The 25,162-nt window shown below is 54.4% G+C and overlaps 1 protein-coding gene across 1 annotated transcript in view; it reads right to left on the reverse strand.

Moving 5' to 3' along the window:
* Positions 1–6,383, reverse strand: part of CDCP1 (CUB domain containing protein 1) — a 126,486-nt gene extending 120,103 nt beyond the window's left edge. The window contains exon 1 of the mRNA XM_073678165.1: positions 6,113–6,383. Within this exon, the coding sequence (XP_073534266.1) occupies positions 6,113–6,161 (49 nt within the window). The 5' untranslated portion in view covers positions 6,162–6,383. The remainder of the gene's footprint in view (positions 1–6,112) is intronic.
* Positions 6,384–25,162: the final 18,779 nt, after the last annotated feature.

Here is a 25,162-nt window from a genome sequence, read left to right on the forward strand (position 1 = left end):
TAAAGGGGTTGTCCAGTACTATTGATAGTGCCCCAATGTATTTTTATGGTGAAAAGAAGTGTCTTTGTAAATACCTTGCGCTGCTGTTCTTGCCTGTGAGCGGCGCTATCGCTGGCCGCTCACAGGCATCACGTGACCCTCCCCCCGATGATGTCATAGCAGCGCAAGGTATTTACAAAGACACTTCTTTTAACCATAAAAATACATTGGGGCATTATCAGTTGTACTGGACTAGTGTAGCACCCTGAGGATTCGGCTGCTACAGGGGTATTACACCTCAAGCCAGAGGTGTGATATTCCACTCCCGGGTAAGGATGGAGTGTGGAACTGAGCTCAGTAGGCTGCATGCACTACACACATCCCATTTCCGAGGGACAGACCAATGGTACTCCCACTAGAGAAATGTGCAGGTACGACAGTGTCTGTCCCTGGCTGGAGTGGGAGGGGGGGTGGAACATCCCAGTAGTGTAGGGGCAGATAGGGGGAGCAGTCTGGGTAGTGCTAGGAGCTCATTGGGTGCTGGTCACCTGAGCTCACACATAGAGGGAGTATATAAGGTGGGAACCATCTTAGATCAGGGTCAGTCTGTGAGAAGTCAGTCAGTCAGTAAGTCTTTGCAAGGAGTGGAGGAAAGCAGAGGAGCAGAGCAGCCCCAGAGCCAAGAGAGAGAGAGGAGAAAGAAAGACCCAGAGGGGGAGAAAGAAGGAACTCTGAGAGCCCAAACTAAATCAAAGGGTGAAGAGTTGGCAACAGGGTACCGGATCCCAAGCTGGAAGAGGCTACAGCACACCTTAGCCAGGAACCGGAGGTCGTGGGCAGGATTGATCTGCCACAATCACCCACTATATCCACCCGGAAGGCAGACCACGCATAGGGTCAGGGAACCCAGAGACAAGGGTTCGCCAACAAGAGGCCCGAGGGAGCCGGACATAGGTGGATCCCTGGTGGGGAAGGCCAGAGACGAGGACAGGACAGAAAGGGAGCTCAGAACCACGCTCCAGAACTACTTGGGGGTTGGCCGAGTCCAGGACCTGGTGGACGCAGCACGGCTCGGGTGGTCACTTAAGGCCGGAGTGACCGGTACAAGAACAGCAGTAAGTAAAGACCCTGAACTGCACAGCCCGACTCTGACTCTCATTACCATCCTCACTGCACCTCCACAACCACCATCCTCTGCACCTGACCCCCTGAGGCTATACCCCTCCCGTTGGGGGTTATACTACCTGGGCTGCACATACATCACCAGCCTCAGCGGACCCTGCTGCAGCGGCGGCCGTATTGACCGCAATTCAACGGGTGGCGTAGTCGACATAAAAGAACATCTAGTAACATCTATAAGGACTGCCACACACTGAGCTTGACACCCTGGGCACGGACCGGGTCACCGCCACTCGGAGACTACAACCCCCATCTGATCCGGCTCCGAGTAATCCCCCAAACAACACTGGCCCAGGGGGCGCGTCAACTTTGGCGTAGTCGGCAGGATTACGTGGCCGCAACAACCGGGTACTGCGTGCCTGAAGAAAAGTTCACCGTTACCTTAAAAAGAAGTCTCCTGCTGGTTCCGGAGGGTCCCCGCCATCGGGCCCCATCACAGGTCGTTTCCCGCCGGTTGTCCGCCATTTGCAGCTTTTTCCCGCCATCCATGGAGTTTCCCGCCACTGGGAGACGATTCCCGCCATTTCCGAAGATTTCCCGCCTTGGAAGAGCGGACGCCATTATGGGCGTGCCAGAGGGTGGCAAGAGGCCACCTCCCATCGTGGGCCAGGTCGAAGAATGGCGCCAAAAGCGGAAACCGCGCCCACCAACAGAGACTGTGATGCTGGAAGTGTCCATCAGCGTGAGAGAACTGCCCCTGGAACTGAAGTTGCCCCGGAACCACCCTCGATGTGGGCGGAGACAGAAGAAGAGAACAAAGATGGGTGTCGCCTGGAGCAGTCTGGAGAGAGCGCACCCGGAGACAAGAAGTCTGGAAGAGAGTCCAGAGAAAGCACACCCGGAGATGGAGGGAGAGCCAGGCAGCACCGACCCAGCGGTCAGGAGCCTGATGCGGACCGCCACTCCAGGCAGCACCGACCCAGTGGTCAGGAGCCTGTTGCAGGTCGCCACTCCAGAAGGCCTGCTGGAGATCCTAACACAGCTCCCCCGAGACCGGGAGTGTGCACAGACCGCGCTGGAGGGCCTCGCACGGAGGATGGCCCGGGTACAGCGAGAGACGTTGGCGGAGTGGAGCCGAGAGATGGCCCAGCAGACCGAGACTCGTCAGCGGAGCACGCCACCCGAGACGAGGAGACAGACCGCCTCTGAGGATGGCGCAGGAGGACTGAAGGCCGGAGACGGCGCCGAGAAGGGAGCCGAACGAATGGAGGCAGGTAAAGGGGACGTCACTACCCCGAGCCGGGAAACCGCGCGCCTGCCCCAGCTCCCCGTCGCAGAGCCCGAAGTACCCCCTGCCGTGCCCGTCGCTGCAACGTCACCGCCGCAGACTAGGCCTCAAACGGAAGCCGCGACCCCTGTGACGTCACACGCCTCGACCCCGAGCGTGGCCAAGCAGGAAGTACCATCGGCCTGGTCGCAAGGCCTAGTACCCCCGGGCGACGCAATACCAACAGCGCCCCCTACCTCCGCGGAGCCCCCGGCCTGGTCGCAGGGCCAAGTAACACAGGGCGCCGCCGTTCTTACGGTGCCCTTTACTTTCAAAGTGCCCCAAGCCTGGTTGCAAGGCCTGGTTAACCCGGGCGCCGCTACCACCACGGCGCCCATAACACCTAAAGTACCGCACCTGGGTGAGGACCTGTTCGCCCAGCATACGTGCCCGGATGGGCAGCCCTTCGTATGGCCCCAGGAATACATCCAGCTGGAGCTGCAAAAAGCAAGGGCCATGTGCGAACCCCTGATTCCGGTTCCGAAGCCTGTAAAGAGGACCTCGCCCCCGCTAGAAGAGACCCAGTTTGAGTGGGATCCCACCGGAGAAGACCTCATGGGGTTCACTCAGGAGACTCGGGCGGCCGCAGCGGAGCGTGCAGAGTGCTGCCGCCAGCAGCTCGAGGTCTTCGAGAGGGAGCGGAGAGAGAGGCGGGTCCGGGAACAGCAAATGCAGATAAGGAGCGCGGAGCAGAAGAGCCGGACCAGGAGGAAACCCCGTGCAGCTCATGGTCCCCGTGCCACCGGGACTGTGATAAAATTCAACATGCAGCATGGGTGGGGCTTCATTAGAGACCATCATACCCCCGGCGACGTCTTTGTGACCCGCAGAGACGTAGAAAGCCATCTGCCGGAGGGACACAGAGGTCGTGACCTGTATGTAGGGGACGAGGTCACCTTCACCCGGCACAAGTGTGCCAAAGGACCCTACGCCCTCCATGTGCATCGCCTGACGGAGGAGGAGCTGCGGTGTGAGGAGGAGCAAGAGGACCCGGACGGGTCTGAAACTGAAACCAACCAACAAGAAAGAGCAGGAGGACGCCGTCGTTGAGTACGGTAGAGAAGAGACTGTATAAAGTTACCCGTCAGGGTATAAGTACTGTTACTGCTGCTAGTTAAAATATAGTCCCCGTTGGGACCAGCCAAAAGTGAACTGTTAACCCCGTGTGTCCCTATTCCCACTGACCGAGGACTGAGAGCGGTCAATCCTCCCTAATACCTGGCCGAGGACTGAGAGCGGCCATATTCCCTTGTATATAGTTGCGCTTCCTAAAGCGCCCCCTACCGGTTTTATAGGAAACCGTGTTTCTTCAAGAGACTGTCGCACTTTACCCGGTCACAAGTTGCACCGTGACCGGAGGAACCAGAAACAAGAATGTTATTTATATGAAAAGTTTATGCTGATAATATATGATGTTTTATATGTTTATGTTTTATGAAAAAAAAAAAAAAAAAAAGTATGTTTTTGGATGTTTATATCTTACAGCCCGAGGACGTGCTGTGATTTACCAGGGGGGAATGTAGCACCCTGAGGATTCGGCTGCTACAGGGGTATTACACCTCAAGCCAGAGGTGTGATATTCCACTCCCGGGTAAGGATGGAGTGTGGAACTGAGCTCAGTAGGCTGCATGCACTACACACATCCCATTTCCGAGGGACAGACCAATGGTACTCCCACTAGAGAAATGTGCAGGTACGACAGTGTCTGTCCCTGGCTGGAGTGGGAGGGGGGGTGGAACATCCCAGTAGTGTAGGGGCAGATAGGGGGAGCAGTCTGGGTAGTGCTAGGAGCTCATTGGGTGCTGGTCACCTGAGCTCACACATAGAGGGAGTATATAAGGTGGGAACCATCTTAGATCAGGGTCAGTCTGTGAGAAGTCAGTCAGTAAGTCTTTGCAGAGGAGTGGAGGAAAGCAGAGGAGCAGAGCAGCCCCAGAGCCAAGAGAGAGAGAGGAGAAAGAAAGACCCAGAGGGGGAGAAAGAAGGAACTCTGAGAGCCCAAACTAAATCAAAGGGTGAAGAGTTGGCAACAGGGTACCGGATCCCAAGCTGGCAGAGGCTACAGCACACCTTAGCCAGGAACCGGAGGTCGTGGGCAGGATTGATCTGCCACAATCACCCACTATATCCACCCGGAAGGCAGACCACGCATAGGGTCAGGGAACCCAGAGACAAGGGTTCGCCAACAAGAGGCCCGAGGGAGCCGGACATAGGTGGATCCCTGGTGGGGAAGGCCAGAGACGAGGACAGGACAGAAAGGGAGCTCAGAACCACGCTCCAGAACTACTTGGGGGTTGGCCGAGTCCAGGACCTGGTGGACGCAGCACGGCTCGGGTGGTCACTTAAGGCCGGAGTGACCGGTACAAGAACAGCAGTAAGTAAAGACCCTGAACTGCACAGCCCGACTCTGACTCTCATTACCATCCTCACTGCACCTCCACAACCACCATCCTCTGCACCTGACCCCCTGAGGCTATACCCCTCCCGTTGGGGGTTATACTACCTGGGCTGCACATACATCACCAGCCTCAGCGGACCCTGCTGCAGCGGCGGCCGTATTGACCGCAATTCAACGGGTGGCGTAGTCGACATAAAAGAACATCTAGTAACATCTATAAGGACTGCCACACACTGAGCTTGACACCCTGGGCACGGACCGGGTCACCGCCACTCGGAGACTACAACCCCCATCTGATCCGGCTCCGGGTAATCCCCCAAACAACACTGGCCCAGGGGGCGCGTCACTAGCACCAAAATAGAGAGTTATCTCTCGTTCTGGATTTGTGCAAAATCTGTAACAGGAATACCCTCCCCGCATGTGTCATTTATAATACTGGTGCCTTCTTATGTCATAGAAGGTAGTTTGGGTAAGATTAATTACCATATTAAATGCATGATCATAAAGTAGTATTTTAGACTAACATCAGGAGACGTCAGCTGCTTAGTATAATACTAGGGGTAGGGAACTTACAACTCCAGTGGTAAAATGAAAAAAAAAAAAAAAAAAAAAAAAAACCACCACACACACACACACACACACACACACACACACACACACACACACACCTCTAGCGTGGGGCTTTAACAGCAAGAACTTGGGCTCATTCAGACATCTGTGATTTTTCTTTTATGCATAGAAAAAAAAAAAAAAAGTCAGTTTTTACCATCAGGATTTGACTAGCATTTCTTCAGTTTTTCTGATTTATTTATTTTAAGTAATGGAGATTGCATATTATGAAAAGCTTGCGCAATCAGTGAAAAGCAGGCAGCACACAGATGACATCCAAGTGATATCGGATTTTTCTTCATGGACCCATAGACTTGCATTGACAGTTTGATCTGAGACTCCGATCAAAATCGGTTATGTCGCCATGATTTTGTGCGGAGCACTGAGTCTATGAAAATACAGAGACGTGTGAACAGTCCCACAGACTATCATAGGTACTAGTTCTGTTCGTGAAAAACACAGGATAACTCCTACGAGAAAAACTGACCCTTGAATAAGCAGAAGCAAAAAGTAATCAATAATGCTGAATTAATATTTTTCGGCCATAATGACCAAGTTTTGTCACCCTGAATCTATTTCTGCATCAAGCATGACACTGATCGATGACATCATTTGTCACAGTTTATTTTAAACAAAAAAAACAACGAAAGAAGACGACTGAGCGTCACGTGGACTCTTACCTGTAAGTTGTGAAAGCAGAAGGGCTAGTGTCCATCCTAGGAGCAGCATTGCTCAGTCTCTAGTCCTGGCCTCCCACAACAGTCCTCCGCCAGTCCTCCAGCTCCACATATACTGTTTGCTGGACTTCGGTCAATATCCTGAGATGATTCTCATTTCATAAACACATTTTCAGCGCTTCGGGGAGATTTCACATTTCAGGCTGTGCAGTGTTGTCTTCCTTGGCCTTAGCTTACAGGAAATGCATATGAAACCTAAACCTGTCCACTCCCAGCTACACAAGGCGTGTCCTCCAACTGCTTCCTTATTACCTTCAAGGTGTTTGCAGGTAAAAGCTGGTTACAGACATCTGCCCTGTAATGTCACTGCCACAGGGACATATAACCTTTATCGCTCTGAGAATGTGGGATTTTTAGCTGAGCCATGGGAGAAAATAACACAGATTTGTGTCATATAATCTGTCCAATCCACTCAAATTGTCCACTTTCATTAAAGCCTCGTTCACACAGCAGGATATTGGTTAGCATTTTGTGTTATTTCTAAGGCTACAGTCACACAACCGTATTTTCGGTCTGAGCGCTGTCCATGGAAAATGATGACGGCACTCGGCCCAATGTTATTCAGTTGTGCTGTTTAGATTACGCTTATTGTTCTCAGACCTGCATGCACTAGTCATGTCCGTAAATTCGATGAGACTCGCCTATTCAATTCTATGGGTGCGCAAAAAGATCCAATATGGATTAACTACGTAGCACCTGATTTTTACAGATACATCGCTATTCTCTAACATAGGAAACCGTTTTTGGTCTTGTCAATGTTATTCACTGGTGATGTATAAAAACGACTGCCATACGGATGACAATATAGATAAAAAATCATCAGGTTTTCTTTTTGGATGAACATCGGACAATTTTTTTTTATACTCTCGTGTGAACTCACATCTGTGTTACCATCCGAGAAAAATGTACCAATTATTTTTTTTCTTAGGTGATATCCTAATTATATCTATATATTTTTTTTCTCATCCGGTGAATCAGGTAGACTGTCTGAACTTTTTTTTTTTACCCATTAACTCTTAGTAATCAATTAAAAACAGATGGAACTCTGAAGTACAAAGCCTGTCTTCTGTGTGTCATCTGTTTTACATGGCTCACCATAGACTTTGATGGCCAAGTCTGATCCGAAAAATTTATGAGAATAGGACAAGTTCTGAGTCTCACAAACTGGATACATAGATTTGTTTCAAAACTGATGTGCGCACGGATCAGTGAAACGTAATGGATCACTGGCACATCCGAGAAGAAAAAACGCACAGCACTAGGACATGTTACAAGGATGGGTGACATATTTTTTTGATGCATAGTGAAATCTATGGGATAATTTATGAAAATCCACACCTTGAGCATGTTTTGATTGACAAAAAAAAATAATTTCATATTTCCATATTGATCTCAAGTTAACATCTGGCTGCATCATTTTTACTTCAAGAAAATGCATTAAAAATTACTGGAAAAATGTTGCAAAAACTGATGCGTTTTCCTAAATAATCTATGAATGAAACTATCCTAAAAGGACTTTATGGATGGAGGATTATCAAATCCTTTGGATTATCAGATTTTGCACAAAAGGTAAATACATTTTGCAGCTTTGTGACTGAAATAAGTGTTGGATCAGTGCTGTCTGAACATCAGTTTACAACTACAAGGTGACCTGCGGATAACATTTAAAGAGGTTGTCCACAACTTTTACATTGATGATCTATACTTAGGATAGGTAATCAATGTCTGATCGGCTGGGGTCCGATACCCGCCGATCAGCTGTTATCGCTTGCAACGGCTGGAAGTACTTGTGGAGCTGGCCGTCTTCTGGTAGTAGCTGAGTACTGTGGAAGTGCAGTACCTTGCGACCGCCACTATCAGAAGACAGCCAGCTCCGCAAGTGAGCACTTCCGGCCGCCGACACCGATAACAGCTGATTAGCTGATCAGTGGGAGTGCCGGGTGTCGGACCCCGACCGATTAGACATTGATGATCTATCCTAAGTATAGATCATCAATGTAAAAGTAGTGGACAATCTCTTTAAGGCAATTGTGACCGATGCAAATAAACCTGTGCATGTTACATAGGAAAGTGTTCAGGGTAAACTGTGATAATACAATATATATGCACAATATATTTTTGTTTTTTTTTTAGTTTTTTTCATGTTTCACTCTATCTTGTGTGTAATTATAATTTTTTTATACGAAAAAACACTAACCCAAAAAGGGTTGCAAAAATCTTTGCAGGAGGGGATTTCTGCATTGTTGACTTGACCAACAGACCAGTCATGTTGTGATGAAAGACCAGGTTTGCTATGATTTCATAGGTACTTGTTAATGTCTTTCAATGATTTCAGTAATTATATTTGTATTATTTATTTAAGATAGAGCGATCCAGCAGATCTAATGGTTGCTTTTTGTTGTGTTTTTTTTTTCCACTTTAGTAGACTGTACTTGCAAAACCTCCATGCTCTATGCTGGTGAGGTAAAGTGCAGTCGTTTTCCTGCAAGTAGATAAGCATTGAAAACTCCACCATCACACGAGCTCATAAAAAAAAAAAAAAATCATCCATTTCATCCAGAAAACTCAGACAATTTTTTTCTCACTTCTCATCCATGTGCAGTCTGCATACAATCCGTTTTATTACAGCAGCAGTTGCTAAAAAGTCTCAATACCATTTACAGTTTGTTACAGAATTGCAATATATCCATAAAAACATGCTTTACTGTGGCACCATATGGCTTCTAATTTTTTATTTTCATTTTTTTGCTCACCCATATACTTGAATGGGCGAGTCTTAGTCGATTTACGGAAGAAACTACTGCGTGTCGCAATTTATTTATTTTTTTTCACAAGCAGATTCAGTCAGTGAAAAAAATCCCTAATGTGCACTACCCCATTGAATAACATTGGTCCGAGTGCTGTTAGTTCTTTTTTCACGGACAGCTCTCGGAACTAAAATGCAGTCGTGTGAACGAGCTCTTAGTTTCAGTTCCCAAGTAACTGTTGATTTTTTTGGTGTGTATTCTTTTGCAGAAAATTCACAGATTTTTTTTGTTAGATAACATATCCTTAAACATTAACCCACTAAAAAGCGAGAAATGAAGGGTTATTCCCATGTAAGCCATGGCTAAACAGGAATAGCCTCTTCCAAACACCTGCCACAGGAGGGAGGAATATGAAATGAATGTGAGTTATATAAACAGCTTTAGCACAGCGAGCTACGCCTATGAAATCAAAGAAGTTGAGTCATTAAATATCAAACACTGGTGCAAGATATGCGTTCATCAAAGCGTGAAAATACTATGGCCATAATAAAGTGTATCTAAGTTATTTCAAGCCATCTAACTGCAGAATGGTGCCATCTACTGGCCATTATAGACACCTACACCTTATTAAAAGAGTTTAAACAATATGGCCTCATTCAGACATCCGTGTTGCATGTACATGTCATATCCGTGTTTTCCATGTATAGAACACATACCTATTTTAGTCTAGAGGGCTGTTCACATGTCCAAGACACGCGGTCTGCGAAAAAACATGAAGACATGTCGGGTTTTTTCCGGCAGCACGGATGAAAAGTGCCAATGTAATTCTATGGGTCTGTGAAAAACACATACAAGGCGTATTTGTAGTAACTAGTGATGAGCGAGCATGCTCGCTACTGCTCGGTGCTCGCCTGAGAATCTCACTGCTCGACATGCTCGGCGCTTGCCGAGTATTTCCAGGGTTGCTCAGCGGGAGCTCGGGTCCCCTCCCTGCATGTTTGTTCCCCTCCATGCAGGGATTGTCTGCCACGCACTGTAATGCCGTAGCCATGTTGGTTGTGGGCATTACAGTGATTGGCTGGCCGCACATTGTCATCAGGTGTATATCAGACCTGGCGCCGCCATGCTCGTCACAGTCACTCCGGAATCAGAGAGCATAGGGAGAGGTGCTGATGAGCTAGGGAGAGATTTGCTTGTTTCTAGTTAGTGTAGGTATACCACCATATATTATACACATATCCATCTCAACTAACAGTCCTTCTGAGGACTAATCCAGCCGCATAGATATCAGTGCTAGGCAGGCAGACAGTGTATGTGGCAGAGTGCAGTGCACATAGCAAGAGGATCCATTCCGGTTCTGTCTGTTGCAGCTCCAGTCAGGAAGAGGAGGTGGAGGCGGAGCCTGCTGTGAGCCGCAAGGACTGCTTGCTGTGTTTGGAGAGAGCTCCTGGGAAGGGAGGTAATTTTTTCCATCTGGGACTTTTTGTCTGCCCCCTTCCCAGGGAACAAGGCTCATAGTGGGACTGGCCTCCGGGGCTGGGCCCCCGGCTCCCACCTCCCGGTCTAAGCCGGCGGGGGGTGGGAGGAACACCAACCCGGCTAAGGCTGCAAGATCTGGCCAAGGCAGCAAGGGTTCCAGCATGAGGACCCGGAGGACCCCCGAGGCTACGACCGCGGCGGCTCCTCCCTCCGGAGGTAGGTCGAGTACCAGAAGAGGTGCTGCAGCGGTGCCCCTTGATTGGGGTACCAAGGTGGCGAGAGAGGCAACCGTCACCTATGACTCCCGTATCCATGCGCTCCTCTGCGAGTATGAGGACGCCTCAAAGAAGCTAAGTTCCCTCTGGGGGGAGTTGAGGGTAGCTCAGGAGAGGTCCGAGAGGGCCTCTGGCAGCAAGAAGCTTGAGCTATCCGCCGCGGTCCAGAAGATCAAGCGGGCCATTCAAGAGCTGGAGGACCGCAGAGGCACCATCTTGGCGGGCAGTGGACCCTTTCGGGAGAAGCTGGAGAACGATGACCGGTTCAGAGCCATGACCGGTGGGGCTCCGGAGGGGTCGCAGGGCCCCGGCCAGGTGGTGGAGGAGGAAGAGGTATGAGTGGAGGAGGTTGCGCCCTACCCACCGCCTGGTGGCCTGGTAAGTGATCTACAGGCATCGCATAGCGGGATAGCCCCTGAGCAAATGGCTCTCCCGTCTGATTCTAGCCCTTCAGAGGGCAGCGGGAGCGAGGGGGAGGATGAGGAGGATGGGAGTAGTAGCAGTGAGGGGGGCTGCCTTATCATGCAGCAGATCCAGCAGATCGAGTCCCCGGTACGTTTTGGTCAGCTTGTGTTTGGGGATGAGATCTGCGAGGATGAGGCACCTGGGAGGGGGACGAAGAGAAAAGCAAGAAAAAAGAGGAGGAAAACATCAGTTGCACACAAGTTTGTGTATGTCCCCCTCTCTAGGGCCCCCCTGTCCCGTTGTGTGACACCCGCCACCCACCCCGGCTTGGACTCTGTTGTGGGTCCACAGCGAGGGAGCGGGGAGAATATAGGCCATGGCACGCAGAGCGCTGCCTCTGTTTGTGGTAATGGAGGCAGTGGGTCAGAGGTGTCTGATATGGAGCATGGCGCGGAGGGCAGCCCGACGGTGGGTGTCATCTGTGGTGGTGCTCGGGCTGGATCCCCTGTAAGAGGGGGGTCTGGCCTGGCACCTGGTGCGCCTGCTGGCGTGCAGGGGGCGGCGTGTACATCTGCCGCTGCCTCCTGCGCTGCCGGCGGCGCACCGACAGCCGGGGCCGCATCTCCGGCGGCGTGTGCTGGGGTGTCTGGGTCCCTTACACATGGATCCGCTAACTCTGGATCACTTTTAGGGACCCAGACACCTGGTAAGGTAAAGGGCGCGGGGCCTGCGGCTCCCGCAGAGCCGGCCCATAAGGGTAAGGTGGGGCTTGCTCCCCTGGCAAAATCAGCGGCGAGGTCGGGGTCCCCTGCGCCCAGTAATGGGTCAGCGTGGGGGGCTCCACCGCCGGTGGGTGCCGAGGGGGAGTGGCCTAGCCTGGGGCCAGCTGCCGGAGCTGGTGTGGCCAGGCTATTTGTGGCGAAGGGTGTGACGGTAGGGGGTGCTATGCCCCTGAGAGCTGGTGCCGCTGGTCCAGGGGCCCCTGTCAGTAGACCCAGTTCCAGGTCGGCTTCCGGGGTCCCGGCGCGGCCGACTTTGGGGGGCGTGGCCTCCCGGCCGTCCACGCCGCTGGTGGGAGTGGCCTCTGGGGCCCCCACCGTGCTGCCTGGTGCGGGGGGCGTGGCCTCCCTGTCATCCACGGCATCGGTGGGAGTGGCCTCTGGGGCCCCCACCGTGCTGCCTGGTGCAGGGGGCGTGTCCTCCCTGTCATTCACGGCACCGGTGGGAGTGGCCTCTGGGGCCCCCACCGTGCTGCCTCCCTGTCATCCACGGCACCGGTGGGAGTGGCCTCTGGGGCCCCCACCGTGCTGCCTGGTGTGGGGGGCGTGGCCTCACAGGCCCCCAAAAGGGGCGGGGCTTAGTGCTGGCAGCTGCTGGGAGCAGTAGTGCCACATCTGCGCTGACAACAGAGGGGGTGCATGCCTGTCGGGGTCCTCTGTGCCCGTGGGCTTATCTGGGGCAGGGGCGCCGGCAAAAATGGCAGCAGCACCAGGCTCCCAAAACCCCCCGGCAGGGAAGGTGCTGCCAGCAGGTGGCAGCGGTGGTAATGCTGGTGAAAAAACTGCTGGTAAAACGTGTGTGGAGAAAAAGAAAAACTGTGACCCCAGTGTGCATGTGAGTGGGAGTGGGGTGACTGTGGGTATGGATGTGGCTGTGGTTGAGGATGCGAGTGTGGGTATGTCTGTTGGTAGTGGGGGGGAGTGGGGACAGGGCTGGTCCATCTGCCCCCCCCGGCTGCTGGTCCTCAGAGTTTTGCAGGGGTAGTAGCCAGGGTCTTCTCGGCTTCTCGGGGGGCTTCCTCACCTCTGGACCTCAGGGACGGTGACTTGCAACGCCGTTTCCTGGAGGCCCTCAAGAAGGGAGAACGGACGATCGAGGTAGAGGGAAGAGAGGTGGACCTGGCCTTTTGGCTGGATAGACATGGCCTGGCCGCCTTCCAAGATAAAAGGGAGGGGGAGACAGTGTGGTCCCTTCCGACAGCCGGGCAGGGGGTGGCCAGGAGGAATGTGGTCAAGTCTTCGGTGGAGGGGCAGTGAAGCGTGCCAGCCAAGAGCGAGGTGTAACGGGTCTGGGAGGCGGAACCTCTGAGCTACTATACAAGGGGGCGGTCCTTGTAAGGGAGCGGGTGGCGACCAGGCAGGCAGTCACAGCAGGTGACCGGGACAGTCTCTAGAAGAACGGGCAGGAGGTCACGGCAAGGGACCGGGGCAGTCTCTGGATGAACGGGCAGATGGTCACGGCAAGTGACCGGGGCAGTCTCTGGGTGAACGGGCAGATGGTCACGGCAAGTGACCGGGGCAGTCTCTGGGTGAACGGGCAGATGGTCACGGCAAGTGACCGGGGCAGTCTCTGGGTAAAGGGTTGGTACGACCTGTGGCGGCTGATGGTAGACGTGAGCTCCCAGGTGAGCAGGCGAGAGTCTCTGGATAAACGGGTGGTCACAGCATGTGACGGCGGAGCCTCCAGGAAGACCAACAGACAGGCGGCAGATGAGCGCTCCCAGGTGAGCGGGCAGAAGTCTCTGGACAGGCGGGTGGTCACAGCACGTGACGGCAGAGCCTCCAGGTAGGCTAGCAGACAGGCAGCAGATGAGCGCTCCCAGGTGAGCGGGCAGGAGTCACTGGACAGGCAGGTGGTCACAGCACGTGACGGCAGAGCCTCCAGGTAGGCTAGCAGGCAGGTAGCAGATGTGCGCTCCCAGGTGAGCGGGCAAGCTGGTCCATAGACAGACTGACAAGAGTTGGAAGGCAGACCGTCGGACCTCAGGCAAGCAGGCAGGTAGTTGATGTGCGCTCCCAGGTGAGCGGGCAAGCTGGTCCTTAGACAGACTGACAGGAGTAGTAAGGCAGATCGTCGGACCTCAGGCTAGCAGGCAGGTAGCAGAATATTAGGCAGGAATAAGACAGCAAGCTGGCAGGAATCTGGCAGGTATCTGGCAGGTAACTGGCAACGGGACCTGAGGGCTGAAGCAGAGTAGTGAACAGTGCAACAACATTGCTCGGGCACCTCCATTTTGGAGGAGGTGCCTTATATATGGTGAAGTCCTCCGGCCATTGGCCGGGGACTCCTTAGGACGGCGCGCGCGGCCCCTTTAAGAGGGAGGGAGAGCGCGCGCGCCCTAAGCACAGTGGCCGGGAAGGAGCGCGCGCTGCCAGCAGAGCGGGAGGAGGACGCCGGGCACGGAGCAGAGAGGTGAGGGGAACAGCGTCCCTGCCTAGCAGAGGGCAGGGACGCCGGCGCTACAGTACCCCCCCACCTTTAGGCCCCCCCTTTTTTAGGCCAGACAGAAATTTAGCAAGGATGAGCGGGGCATGGATGTTCTCCCGGGGCTCCCACGTTCTCTCCTCAGGACCAAACCCCTTCCAATCTACTAGAAAAAAGGTCTTTCCTCTTACCCTTTTGGTGGCAAGAATGTTCTCTACCTCAAACTCGTTGTTATGCACACGCCCGGACTGACTGGCGTGTGCGGGTGTTGTGGTTCCACTGGACCATGGACCGGAGAGTGCCTGGAGGGGCGTGACTAAGTATCTGGCCGATCCGACCAAGGTGGCACGACGGCATACGACGCCAGTGCACCAGGGAGAAACCGGGCAGAGGGACCAGGTGCTACTCCAGGTCAAACTCCGGACACGGGGGTTGACCCACACTGGGATTACTGGAACAGGCAGGTTAGGCTGGCACAGACTGGTGGATGTAAGCAAACACGGCAGGTATGCAGATGGGTGGATACAGGCGAGTATGCAGGCAGGGAGGTACTGGCCGAAAGGACGGGCTGGAGCACAGAAAGGTTAAGACCCAGTACAGACTGGGTCACAGAACCGCAGATGCGGTAGACAACCAGAGCAGAGAGGGAACGCCCGAAGCGGTGGGCAAGAACAGAGCAGGACGGGGCTGCAGGAGCAGCGGGCACAAGCAGGGCAGGACAGGACTGCCGGAGCAGCGGGCACAAGCAGGGCAGGACAGGACTGCCGGAGCAGCGGGCACAAGCAGGGCAGGACAGGACTGCCGGAGCAGCGGGCACAAGCAGGGCAGGACAGGACTGCCGGAGCAGCGGGCACAAGCAGGGCAGGACAGGACTGCCGGAGCAGCGGGCACAAGCAGGGCAGGACAGGACTGCCGGAGCAGCGGGCAGAAGCAGGGCAGGACAGGACTGCCGGAGCAGCGGGCAGAAGCAGGGCAGGACAGGACTGCCGGAGCAGCGGGCAGAAGCAGGGCAGGACAGGACTGCCGGAGCAGCGGGCAGAAGCAGGGCAGGACAGGACTGCCGGAGCAGCGGGCAGAAGCAGGGCAGGACAGGACTGCCGGAGCAGCGGGCAGAAGCAAGGCAGGACAGGACTGCCGGAGAAGTGAGCAAAAGGGTCAGAGCGGAGCAAGGCTGCCGGAGCGGTGAGCAAAGGAGTCAGAGCAGGCTAGAACCGCCGGAGCGGTGAGCAAAGGAGTCAGAGCAGGCTAGAACCGCCGGAGCGGTGAGCAAAGGAGTCAGAGCAGGCTAGAACCGCCGGAGCGGTGAGCAAAGGAGTCAGAGCAGGCTAGAACCGCCGGAGCGGTGAGCAAAGGAGTCAGAGCAGGCTAGAACCGCCGGAGCGGTGAGCAAAGGAGTCAGAGCAGGCTAGAACCGCCGGAGCGGTGAGCAAAGGAGTCAGAGCAGGCTAGAACCGCCGGAGCGGTGAGCAAAGGAGTCAGAGCAGGCTAGAACCGCCGGAGCGGTGAGCAAAGGAGTCAGAGCAGGCTAGAACCGCCGGAGCGGTGGGCAAAGGAGTCAGAGCAGGCTAGAACCGCCGGAGCGGTGAGCAAAGGAGTCAGAGCAGGCTAGAACCGCCGGAGCGGTGAGCAAAGGAGTCAGAGCAGGCAAGGCTGAGTAGGGGGGACAGGGCTCTGTCCACACGGAACAGACAGGAAGGGAAAGGCAGAGCCAGACACCCACAGGGTACTTGCAGAGAAGTAGCGAGTGGACCACAAACTCACAAACGGGAGTACAGAGACAACAAGCAGGAGTTAGGTACGAGTTCAGACTCTGCAGAAAAAGGAAGGGAACGGACATAGAGGCAAAACAGGTAAAGGATAGGAGAGAGTTCAGACTGGAACTGAGTGTACGGAGGACACCGACACTGCAGCGGAATACAGGAGCGGGTCTGGAAATACGGCCCCCAGAGAGGCAGGAAGAACAGGCAAGGAGCGTGTTCAGACAGGACAGACAAGATACAGGAGCGGGTCTAGGTAATCGGCCCCTAGAAGGCGGGAGGAACAGGCTAGGAGCGTGTTCAGACAGGTCAGACAAGATACAGGAACGGGTCTAGGTAATCGGCCCCTAGAAGGCAGGAGGAACAGGCTAGGAGCGTGTTCAGACAGGCCTGGAAATACAGCCTCCAGGATAGGCAGACAAGAGAACACAGAACGGGACCTGGCACCTTCAGAGTGCAAGCACACACTGAATGAAACACTATGCTCAGGCAGGAATAGATGGGAGCAGCTGAGCTATATACCAGGTGACAGACAGCAATAGGCTGAGGACGCACAAGGGGTGTGACCCACAGCAGGTACAAAAAGCAGGAAGTGATCGGGCGCCGCCCTTAAGCAGCAGAAACAGACACAAACAGACAGCATGGAGGGAAGCCAGAGAGACATTCTGGACTGGAGATCAAGTGCGCGCTCTTGCACAGTGGGAGATGGACCACCATGCAAGGACGCCGCCAGGTATGTTACAGTACCCCCCCCCTTACGCCCCCTCTTCTTCAGGCCTGCCAGAATCTTCCGCAGGGAATTTGAGGACCAGTCGTTCACTTCAAGGAGATCACTTCCACTGTCCACAGGAAAAACTGATCTCATCTGGTTAGCTAGGATGCTACCTCCTATCCAGCCATCCTCAGCAACAGACAAAACGGGTGGAGTACCAGGAACAGCACACAAGGAAGTCTCTCTCCACATATTTTCAGGTGGCACCCCAGAGGGTACAGGAGACAACTGGAAGTCCTTCACCGGGTTGGAGGGGGACAGAGACTTGGGGGTAATCTCTGCTTCGAGGTACATCTTGTCAAGCTCACAGGAAGAAATAGACGGGTTATCAGGTACATAATGAGGAAAAGTCACTGTCTCTTTGTTATCTGGTGGTACCCCGGAGGATTCAGGAAACAACTGGAGGTCCTCCGCCGGGTCAGAAGAGTGCAGAGGCTCAGAGAAAACATCTGCTTCAGAGTACACTAGGTCGGACTCACTGGACGAAGCAGGCGAGGTATCGGGTACCGAGTATAGGAAAGTCTCTGTCCATTCACCACCAGGTGGCACCCCGAAGGGTTCTGGAGACAACTGGCGGTCCTCCGCCTGGTCAGAAGGGTGTAGAGACTCACGGGTAACCTCTGCTTCAGAGTACACTAGGTTGGACTCACTGGACGAAGCGAGCGAGGTATCAGGTACAGAGTAAAGGAGAGTCTCTGTCCTTTCGCTACCAGGTAGCACCCCGAAGGGTTCAGGAGACAACTGGAGGTCCTCCGCCTGGTCGGAGGGGTGTAGAGACTCGGGGGTAACTACCACTTTGGGGTACCGATTGTCAGGCTCACAGGACGAAGCGGACAAAGTATCGAGTACCGAGTGTAGAGAAGTCTCTCTCCATTTGTCATCGAGTGGTATCCCGGAGGATTCAGGAGGCAACAGGGGGTCCTCCGCCAGGTAGTAGAGGTGCACAGACTCAGAGGTAACCACAGCTTTGGAGCATCCTTGGACATGCACACCGGTTAAAGTGGGTGAAGCATCTGATGCCGGGTGCAGGAAGTTCTCCTGTGTGGAGTCTGGATGGGCAGAAGTCTCTTCGGGCAGGAGAACCGGAGCACTACCCACGCACATTACCCGTTGGGGCTTCTCCGGGATACAGGGAGATGAAGCTTCAGTAGGGACTTCAAGGTTGGGGTCAGGAGGTCTCAGGGAGGACAGACCCTGGCGTGACGGCTTGCCTCTACGTCTAGCACGTCTGGACTGCCTCTTGAGGTTGGGAGATGTATTCCGGAAAGCGTAGTCACCCTGTGAAGATTCTGGGTGGACAGTAGTCTCATTGGGCTGGAGGACTATTGCGCTACCCACACACATTATCCATCGGGGCTGCTCCGGGATATTGGGAGGTGAAGCTTCAGCAGGAGCCTCCGGGTTAGGATCATCGAAGACCATTAGAAAGGCCACCAGGAAGGCCATTAGGTCCAGGAGGATCGGATCCTGTGTTTCATATAGGGGGTTGATCCATTCCAAGGCATCACCCGCCAGGTAAGACATAATGAATGCCACCTTAACCCGATCGGTGGGAAAACATAGAGGGTAGAACTTGAAGTGTAGCATGCATTGCTCCACAAATGCACGACTTTGTCTTGGATCCCCATAGTAACGTGGCGGATCCGCAGGAACGAGAGCAGATAGATCCATCTGGACGGGTGCGTAATTCGCCTGGAACTCAGCTGAGAAAAAAAAATAAATTTTATTTATTTATTTTTAATGCATGTATTCGCTGGAAAACTTCTCAGAGAGCGAAGGCCGTGGGGCTCAACGGGAACCATGGCCTGAGCATGCTGTTATGCACACGCCCGGACTGACTGGCGTGTGCGGGTGTTGTGGTTCCACTGGACCATGGACCGGAGAGTGCCTGGAGGGGCGTGACTAAGTATCTGGCCGATCCGACCAAGGTGGCACGACGGCATACGACGCCAGTGCACCAGGGAGAAACCGGGCAGAGGGACCAGGTGCTACTCCAGGTCAAACTCCGGACACGGGGGTTGACCCACACTGGGATTACTGGAACAGGCAGGTTAGGCTGGCACAGACTGGTGGATGTAAGCAAACACGGCAGGTATGCAGATGGGTGGATACAGGCGAGTATGCAGGCAGGGAGGTACTGGCCGAAAGGACGGGCTGGAGCACAGAAAGGTTAAGACCCAGTACAGACTGGGTCACAGAACCGCAGATGCGGTAGACAACCACAGCAGAGAGGGAACGCCCGAAGCGGTGGGCAAGAACAGAGCAGGACGGGGCTGCAGGAGCAGCGGGCACAAGCAGGGCAGGACAGGACTGCCGGAGCAGCGGGCAGAAGCAGGGCAGGACAGGACTGCCGGAGCAGCGGGCAGAAGCAGGGCAGGACAGGACTGCCGGAGCAGCGGGCAGAAGCAGGGCAGGACAGGACTGCCGGAGCAGCGGGCAGAAGCAGGGCAGGACAGGACTGCCGGAGCAGCGGGCAGAAGCAGGGCAGGACAGGACTGCCGGAGCAGCGGGCAGAAGCAGGGCAGGACAGGACTGCCGGAGCAGCGGGCAGAAGCAGGGCAGGACAGGACTGCCGGAGCAGCGGGCAGAAGCAGGGCAGGACAGGACTGCCGGAGCAGCGGGCAGAAGCAAGGCAGGACAGGACTGCCGGAGCAGTGAGCAAAAGGGTCAGAGCGGAGCAAGGCTGCCGGAGCAGTGAGCAAAAGGGTCAGAGCGGAGCAAGGCTGCGGAGCAGTGAGCAAGGAGTCAGAGCAGGCTAGAACCGCCGGAGCGGTGAGCAAAGGAGTCAGAGCAGGCTAGAACCGCCGGAGCGGTGAGCAAAGGAGTCAGAGCAGGCTAGAACCGCCGGAGCGGTGAGCAAAGGAGTCAGAGCAGGCTAGAACCGCCGGAGCGGTGAGCAAAGGAGTCAGAGCAGGCTAGAACCGCCGGAGCGGTGAGCAAAGGAGTCAGAGCAGGCTAGAACCGCCGGAGCGGTGAGCAAAGGAGTCAGAGCAGGCTAGAACCGCCGGAGCGGTGAGCAAAGGAGTCAGAGCAGGCTAGAACCGCCGGAGCGGTGAGCAAAGGAGTCAGAGCAGGCTAGAACCGCCGGAGCGGTGGGCAAAGGAGTCAGAGCAGGCTAGAACCGCCGGAGCGGTGAGCAAAGGAGTCAGAGCAGGCTAGAACCGCCGGAGCGGTGAGCAAAGGAGACAGAGCAGGCAAGGCTGAGTAGGGGGGACAGGGCTCTGTTCACACGGAACAGACAGGAAGGGAAAGGCAGAGCCAGACACCCACAGGGTACTTGCAGAGAAGTAGCGAGTGGACCACAAACTCACAAACGGGAGTACAGAGACAACAAGCAGGAGTTAAGTACGAGTTCAGACTCTGCAGAAAAAGGAAGGGAACGGACATAGAGGCAAAACAGGTAAAGGATAGGAGAGAGTTCAGACTGGAACTGAGTGTACGGAGGACACCGACACTGCAGCGGAATACAGGAGCGGGTCTGGGAATACGGCCCCCAGAGAGGCAGGACGAACAGGCAAGGAGCGTGTTCAGACAGGACAGACAAGATACAGGAGCGGGTCTAGGTAATCGGCCCCTAGAAGGCGGGAGGAACAGGCTAGGAGCGTGTTCAGACAGGTCAGACAAGATACAGGAACGGGTCTAGGTAATCGGCCCCTAGAAGGCAGGAGGAACAGGCTAGGAGCGTGTTCAGACAGGCCTGGAAATACAGCCTCCAGGATAGGCAGACAAGAGAACACAGAACGGGACCTGGCACCTTCAGAGTGCAAGCACACACTGAATGAAACACTATGCTCAGGCAGGAATAGATGGGAGCAGCTGAGCTATATACCAGGTGACAGACAGCAATAGGCTGAGGACGCACAAGGGGTGTGACCCACAGCAGGTACAAAAAGCAGGAAGTGATCGGGCGCCGCCCTTAAGCAGCAGAAACAGACACAAACAGACAGCATGGAGGGAAGCCAGAGAGACATTCTGGACTGGAGATCAAGTGCGCGCTCTTGCACAGTGGGAGATGGACCACCATGCAAGGACGCCGCCAGGTATGTTACACTCGTCCTCAGCAGAAACCGGAGCAGGAGGCGTACCTGTAGACTTGGAAAAAGAGTTAAGTACCACAGGTTTGAGGAGAGATACATGGAAGGAGTTAGGGATCCGTAAGTTGGCCGGGAGTTTCAATTTATAGGCCACCGGGTTGATCTGACTGATGACCTCCAGAGGACCGATGAACCGAGGCCCTAACTTGTAAGAAGGTATCTTGAGTCGGACATATTTAGATGAGAGACAGACTTTATCTCCAGGACGAAATTGTGAAGGATCCAGGCGTTTTTTGTCAGCGTGTCTTTTCATCCGTTCGGACGACTGAAGGAGTGCGAATCGGGTACTCTCCCAAATGGAGGAAAATTTGCTAACGAGAGATTCCGCAGCCGGGTTGTCCACAGAGGTGGAGACAGGAAAAGGAATCCGAGGATGCTGACCGAAGACTACAAAAAACGGGGATTTGGAGGAGGATTCGCTCTCGTGATTGTTATAAGAGAACTCGGCCCATGGTAGGAGATCCACCCAGTCTGAATGATGGGCATTAACGAAGTGCCGGAGGTAACTGGTCAGGTTCTGATTGATCCGCTCCACTTGACCATTGGACTGTGGGTGGTAAGCGGAAGAGAAGTCCAGGGTGACGTCTAGCAGTTTACAAGTGGCTCTCCAGAAGCGTGAGGTGAACTGTACCCCACGATCCGACACGATGTGGAGGGGCAGGCCATGAAGACGAAAGATGTGACGAATAAAGTCTTTCGCTAGCTCGGGTGCAGACGGGAGGCCTGGCAGGGGAACGAAATGAGCCATCTTGGAGAAGCGGTCAGCGACCACCCAAATGACCGTACAACCGGCAGAGACTGGGAGGTCAGTCATAAAGTCCATTGCTATATGCTGTCAGGGGGCAGCAGGTACAGAAAGCGGAAGGAGGCGACCGGCTGGCAGATGTCTCGGAACCTTGTTGCGGGCGCAGGACACACAGGCAGAAACAAAGTCTATTACGTCCTTGTGCAGGGTAGGTCACCAGTAGTGCCGGGTAATAAGCTGGAGGGTCTTTTTCTGACCGGCGTGGCCAGCCAGTTTAGACGAGTGACCCCAGTGAAGGATCTTCTCCCGATCAGGTACTGATACGAACGTCTTTCCGGGAGGGAGACGATTTAGACTCACGGGAGCCACCTGCATTACTCTGGCGGGATCGATGATGTGTTTCGGATCTTCCTCGAGATCAGACACCAGAAAGGATCGAGACAAGGCGTCCGCCTTGACGTTTTTGTCAGCCGGGCGAAAATGAAGAACAAAATCAAAGCGAGCAAAAAACAAGGACCACCGGGCTTGGCGCGGGTTAAGTCTCTGGGCATGCTGGAGGTAAGCCAAGTTCTTGTGGTCAGTGTAAATTATTACCAGGTGAAGAGCCCCCTCGAGCAGGTAACGCCACTCCTCCAATGCCAGTTTGATGGCCAATAACTCTCGGTCTCCTATGGAATAATTGCGCTCTGAGGAGGAGAAGAGTTTAGAGAAGAAGCCGCAAGTTACCATCCTCCCGGAAGATGATTTTTGAGTAAGTACCGCTCCGGCTCCAGAGGAGGAGGCGTCAACTTCCAGGAAGAACTGCTTGTTGCCGTCCGGGCGATGCAGCACCGGGGCGGAAGAGAAGGCCTGTTTTAAGGAAAGAAAGGCCTCCTCTGCTTCGGGCGGCCACTCTTTGGGATTAGTACCCTTACGGGTGAGCGCGGAAATTGGGGCAGTCCGGGAAGAGAAGTGCGGTATGAAGAGGCGGTAGTAGTTGGCGAAGCCCAGGAACCGCTGAATGGCCTTCAACCCCTCCGGTCGAGGCCATTTCTCAATGGCAGACAGTTTCTCTGGATCCATTCGTAGGCCGGTCTGAGAAATAATGTAGCCCAAAAACGGAAGCGAGGTCTGCTCAAAGAGGCACTTCTCGTATTTAGTGAAGAGGTGATTCTGCCTGAGCCTGAGCAGGACCTGACGAACGTCCCTCCGGTGAGTCTGGAGATCCGGAGAGAAGACCAAGATGTCGTCCAGGTACACCACTACGCAGGAGTAGAGAAGGTCCCGGAAGATGTCATTGACCAACTCTTGAAAGACGGCAGGAGCATTACAGAGACCAAAGGGCATTACCAGATATTCATAGTGGCCGTCCCGGGTGTTGAATGCCGTCTTCCATTCATCCCCCTGACGGATACGAACCAGGTTGTACGCCCCACGGAGGTCCAGTTTGGTGAAGATTCTAGCCCCCCTCAGACGATCAAATAACTCCGGAATGAGCGGAAGGGGGTACTTATTCTTCACCGTGATCTGGTTAAGGCCTCTATAGTCTATACAGGGACGGAGAGAGCCGTCCTTCTTTTTGACGAAAAAGAAGCCTGCTCCCGCCGGGGAGGTAGATTTCCGGATGAATCCCCTGGCCAGATTCTCCTCAATATATTCGGACATCGACCGGGTCTCAGCAGCGGATAATGGATAAATACGCCCACGGGGAGGAGTAGTACCAGGTAACAGGTCGATAGGGCAGTCGTATGGTCTATGAGGGGGTAGTGTCTCTGCCTCCTTTTTATTAAAGACATCAGCATAAGACCAATAAGGAATCGGAAGTCCAGGTAGATTAGCTGGGGTAGGAGAAGGACGGACGGGATGGACGGGAACCAGACAGGTCTTATGGCAGTCCTGTCCCCAGCGAAGGACTTCTCCGGTCTGCCAGTCAAGCATGGGTGCATGTCTCTGGAGCCAAGGTAGACCTAGCAAGAGGGCGTGAGAGAGTCCAGGCAGAACATGAAAGGAGATACTCTCAGAATGCAGCATTCCCACCTGCAGAGTAATGGATTCGGTGATGAGTTGGATGGGGCGTGGTAAGAGACCCCCATCCACGGCAGCAACAGACAAGGGTACAGCCAGAGGTTTGGTGGGGATGCGGTATTTCTCTACCAGGGACTGTGAAATAAGATTCCCGGCTGCTCCAGAGTCAAGTTGGGCTAGTTCGAAAAAACGGTTCTCCCCGCAGACAATTGAGACTGACAGCAGCAGAGATGGAGAGGATTTATTCTTGTCTAGGTCGACCTCTCTGAGCGAACCTAGACACAGGCGTTTCCCGACCTCTCCGGGCAGGCACGGATCCGGTGCTCCTTATTGCCACAGTAGAAGCAGCTCCCCTCGGCACGGCGTAAGTCCTGACGGGTTTTGACCATCTTGGTCTGGTCGACCTGCATAGGCTCAGGAGAGTGTACCTGGGGAGAGACGGATTTCTGAAAAGTAGGAGCTAGACGTGGAAACCTCCTCTCATGGGTGACCTCTTTGGCACGCTCCTGGAACCGTAGGTCAATCCGGGTGGCAAGAGTTATTAGGTCATCGAGAGTGGTAGGAATGTCCCGACCGGCAAGTTCATCTTTAATACGGCCGGACAGACCCTCCCAGAAGACGGATACCAGAGCGTCGTTATCCCAGGCCAGCTCTGAGGCAAGGGTACGGAACCGTATGGCATATTGGCCCACGGTGAGACTTCCCTGACGGAGGCGTAGCAGTGATGATGCGGATGAGGTCTTCCGTCCGGGTTCGTCGAAGACTTTCCGGAAAGCCATGAGAAAGGCAGGCAAGTCGGGCACCAGGGGGTCTCCTCTCTCCCATAGAGGATTTAGCCAGGCCAGGGCCTCCCCGGTGAGATGGGACATGATGAAGGCAATTTTGGCTCGGTCGGAGTTAAACTGGTGGGACAGGAGTTCAAAGTGCAGGGTGCACTGATTTATGAAGCCCCGAGCCTGGGCGGAGTCGCCTCCGAAGCGAGGAGGTGCAGAAAGCCGGGGTCCGGGGTAGGATACCATGGTATTAGTGGACAGCGGAGCTGCCGGATTGCGAGTCATGGCACTGGCGGAGGTTGCTGGCGGAGCAGTCAGAGTGTCCAGGCGAGAATTGACATTCCGCAGGTGACCCAGGATGGACTCCTGTTGGGACCTCTGACGGGACAGTTCATGACACAGGTCCGAGAGCGAGGGAGCTTGGATGCCACCGGGTTCCATGGCCCGAGCAAACTGTAACGGGTCTGGGAGGCGGAACCTCTGAGCTACTATACAAGGGGTGGGTCCTTGTAAGGGAGCGGGTGGCGACCAGGCAGGCAGTCACAGCAGGTGACCGGGACAGTCTCTAGAAGAACGGGCAGGAGGTCACGGCAAGTGACCGGGGCAGTCTCTGGATGAACGGGCAGATGGTCACGGCAAGTGACCGGGGCAGTCTCTGGGTGGACGGGCAGATGGTCACGGCAAGTGACCGGGGCAGTCTCTGGGTAAAGGGTTGGTACGACCTGTGGCGGCTGATGG

This window comes from Phyllobates terribilis, unplaced genomic scaffold, assembly GCF_046119375.1.
Source record: "Phyllobates terribilis strain yellow unplaced genomic scaffold, ASM4611937v1 Scaffold_4__5_contigs__length_816908805, whole genome shotgun sequence".
Classification (NCBI taxonomy): Eukaryota; Metazoa; Chordata; class Amphibia; order Anura; family Dendrobatidae; genus Phyllobates; species Phyllobates terribilis.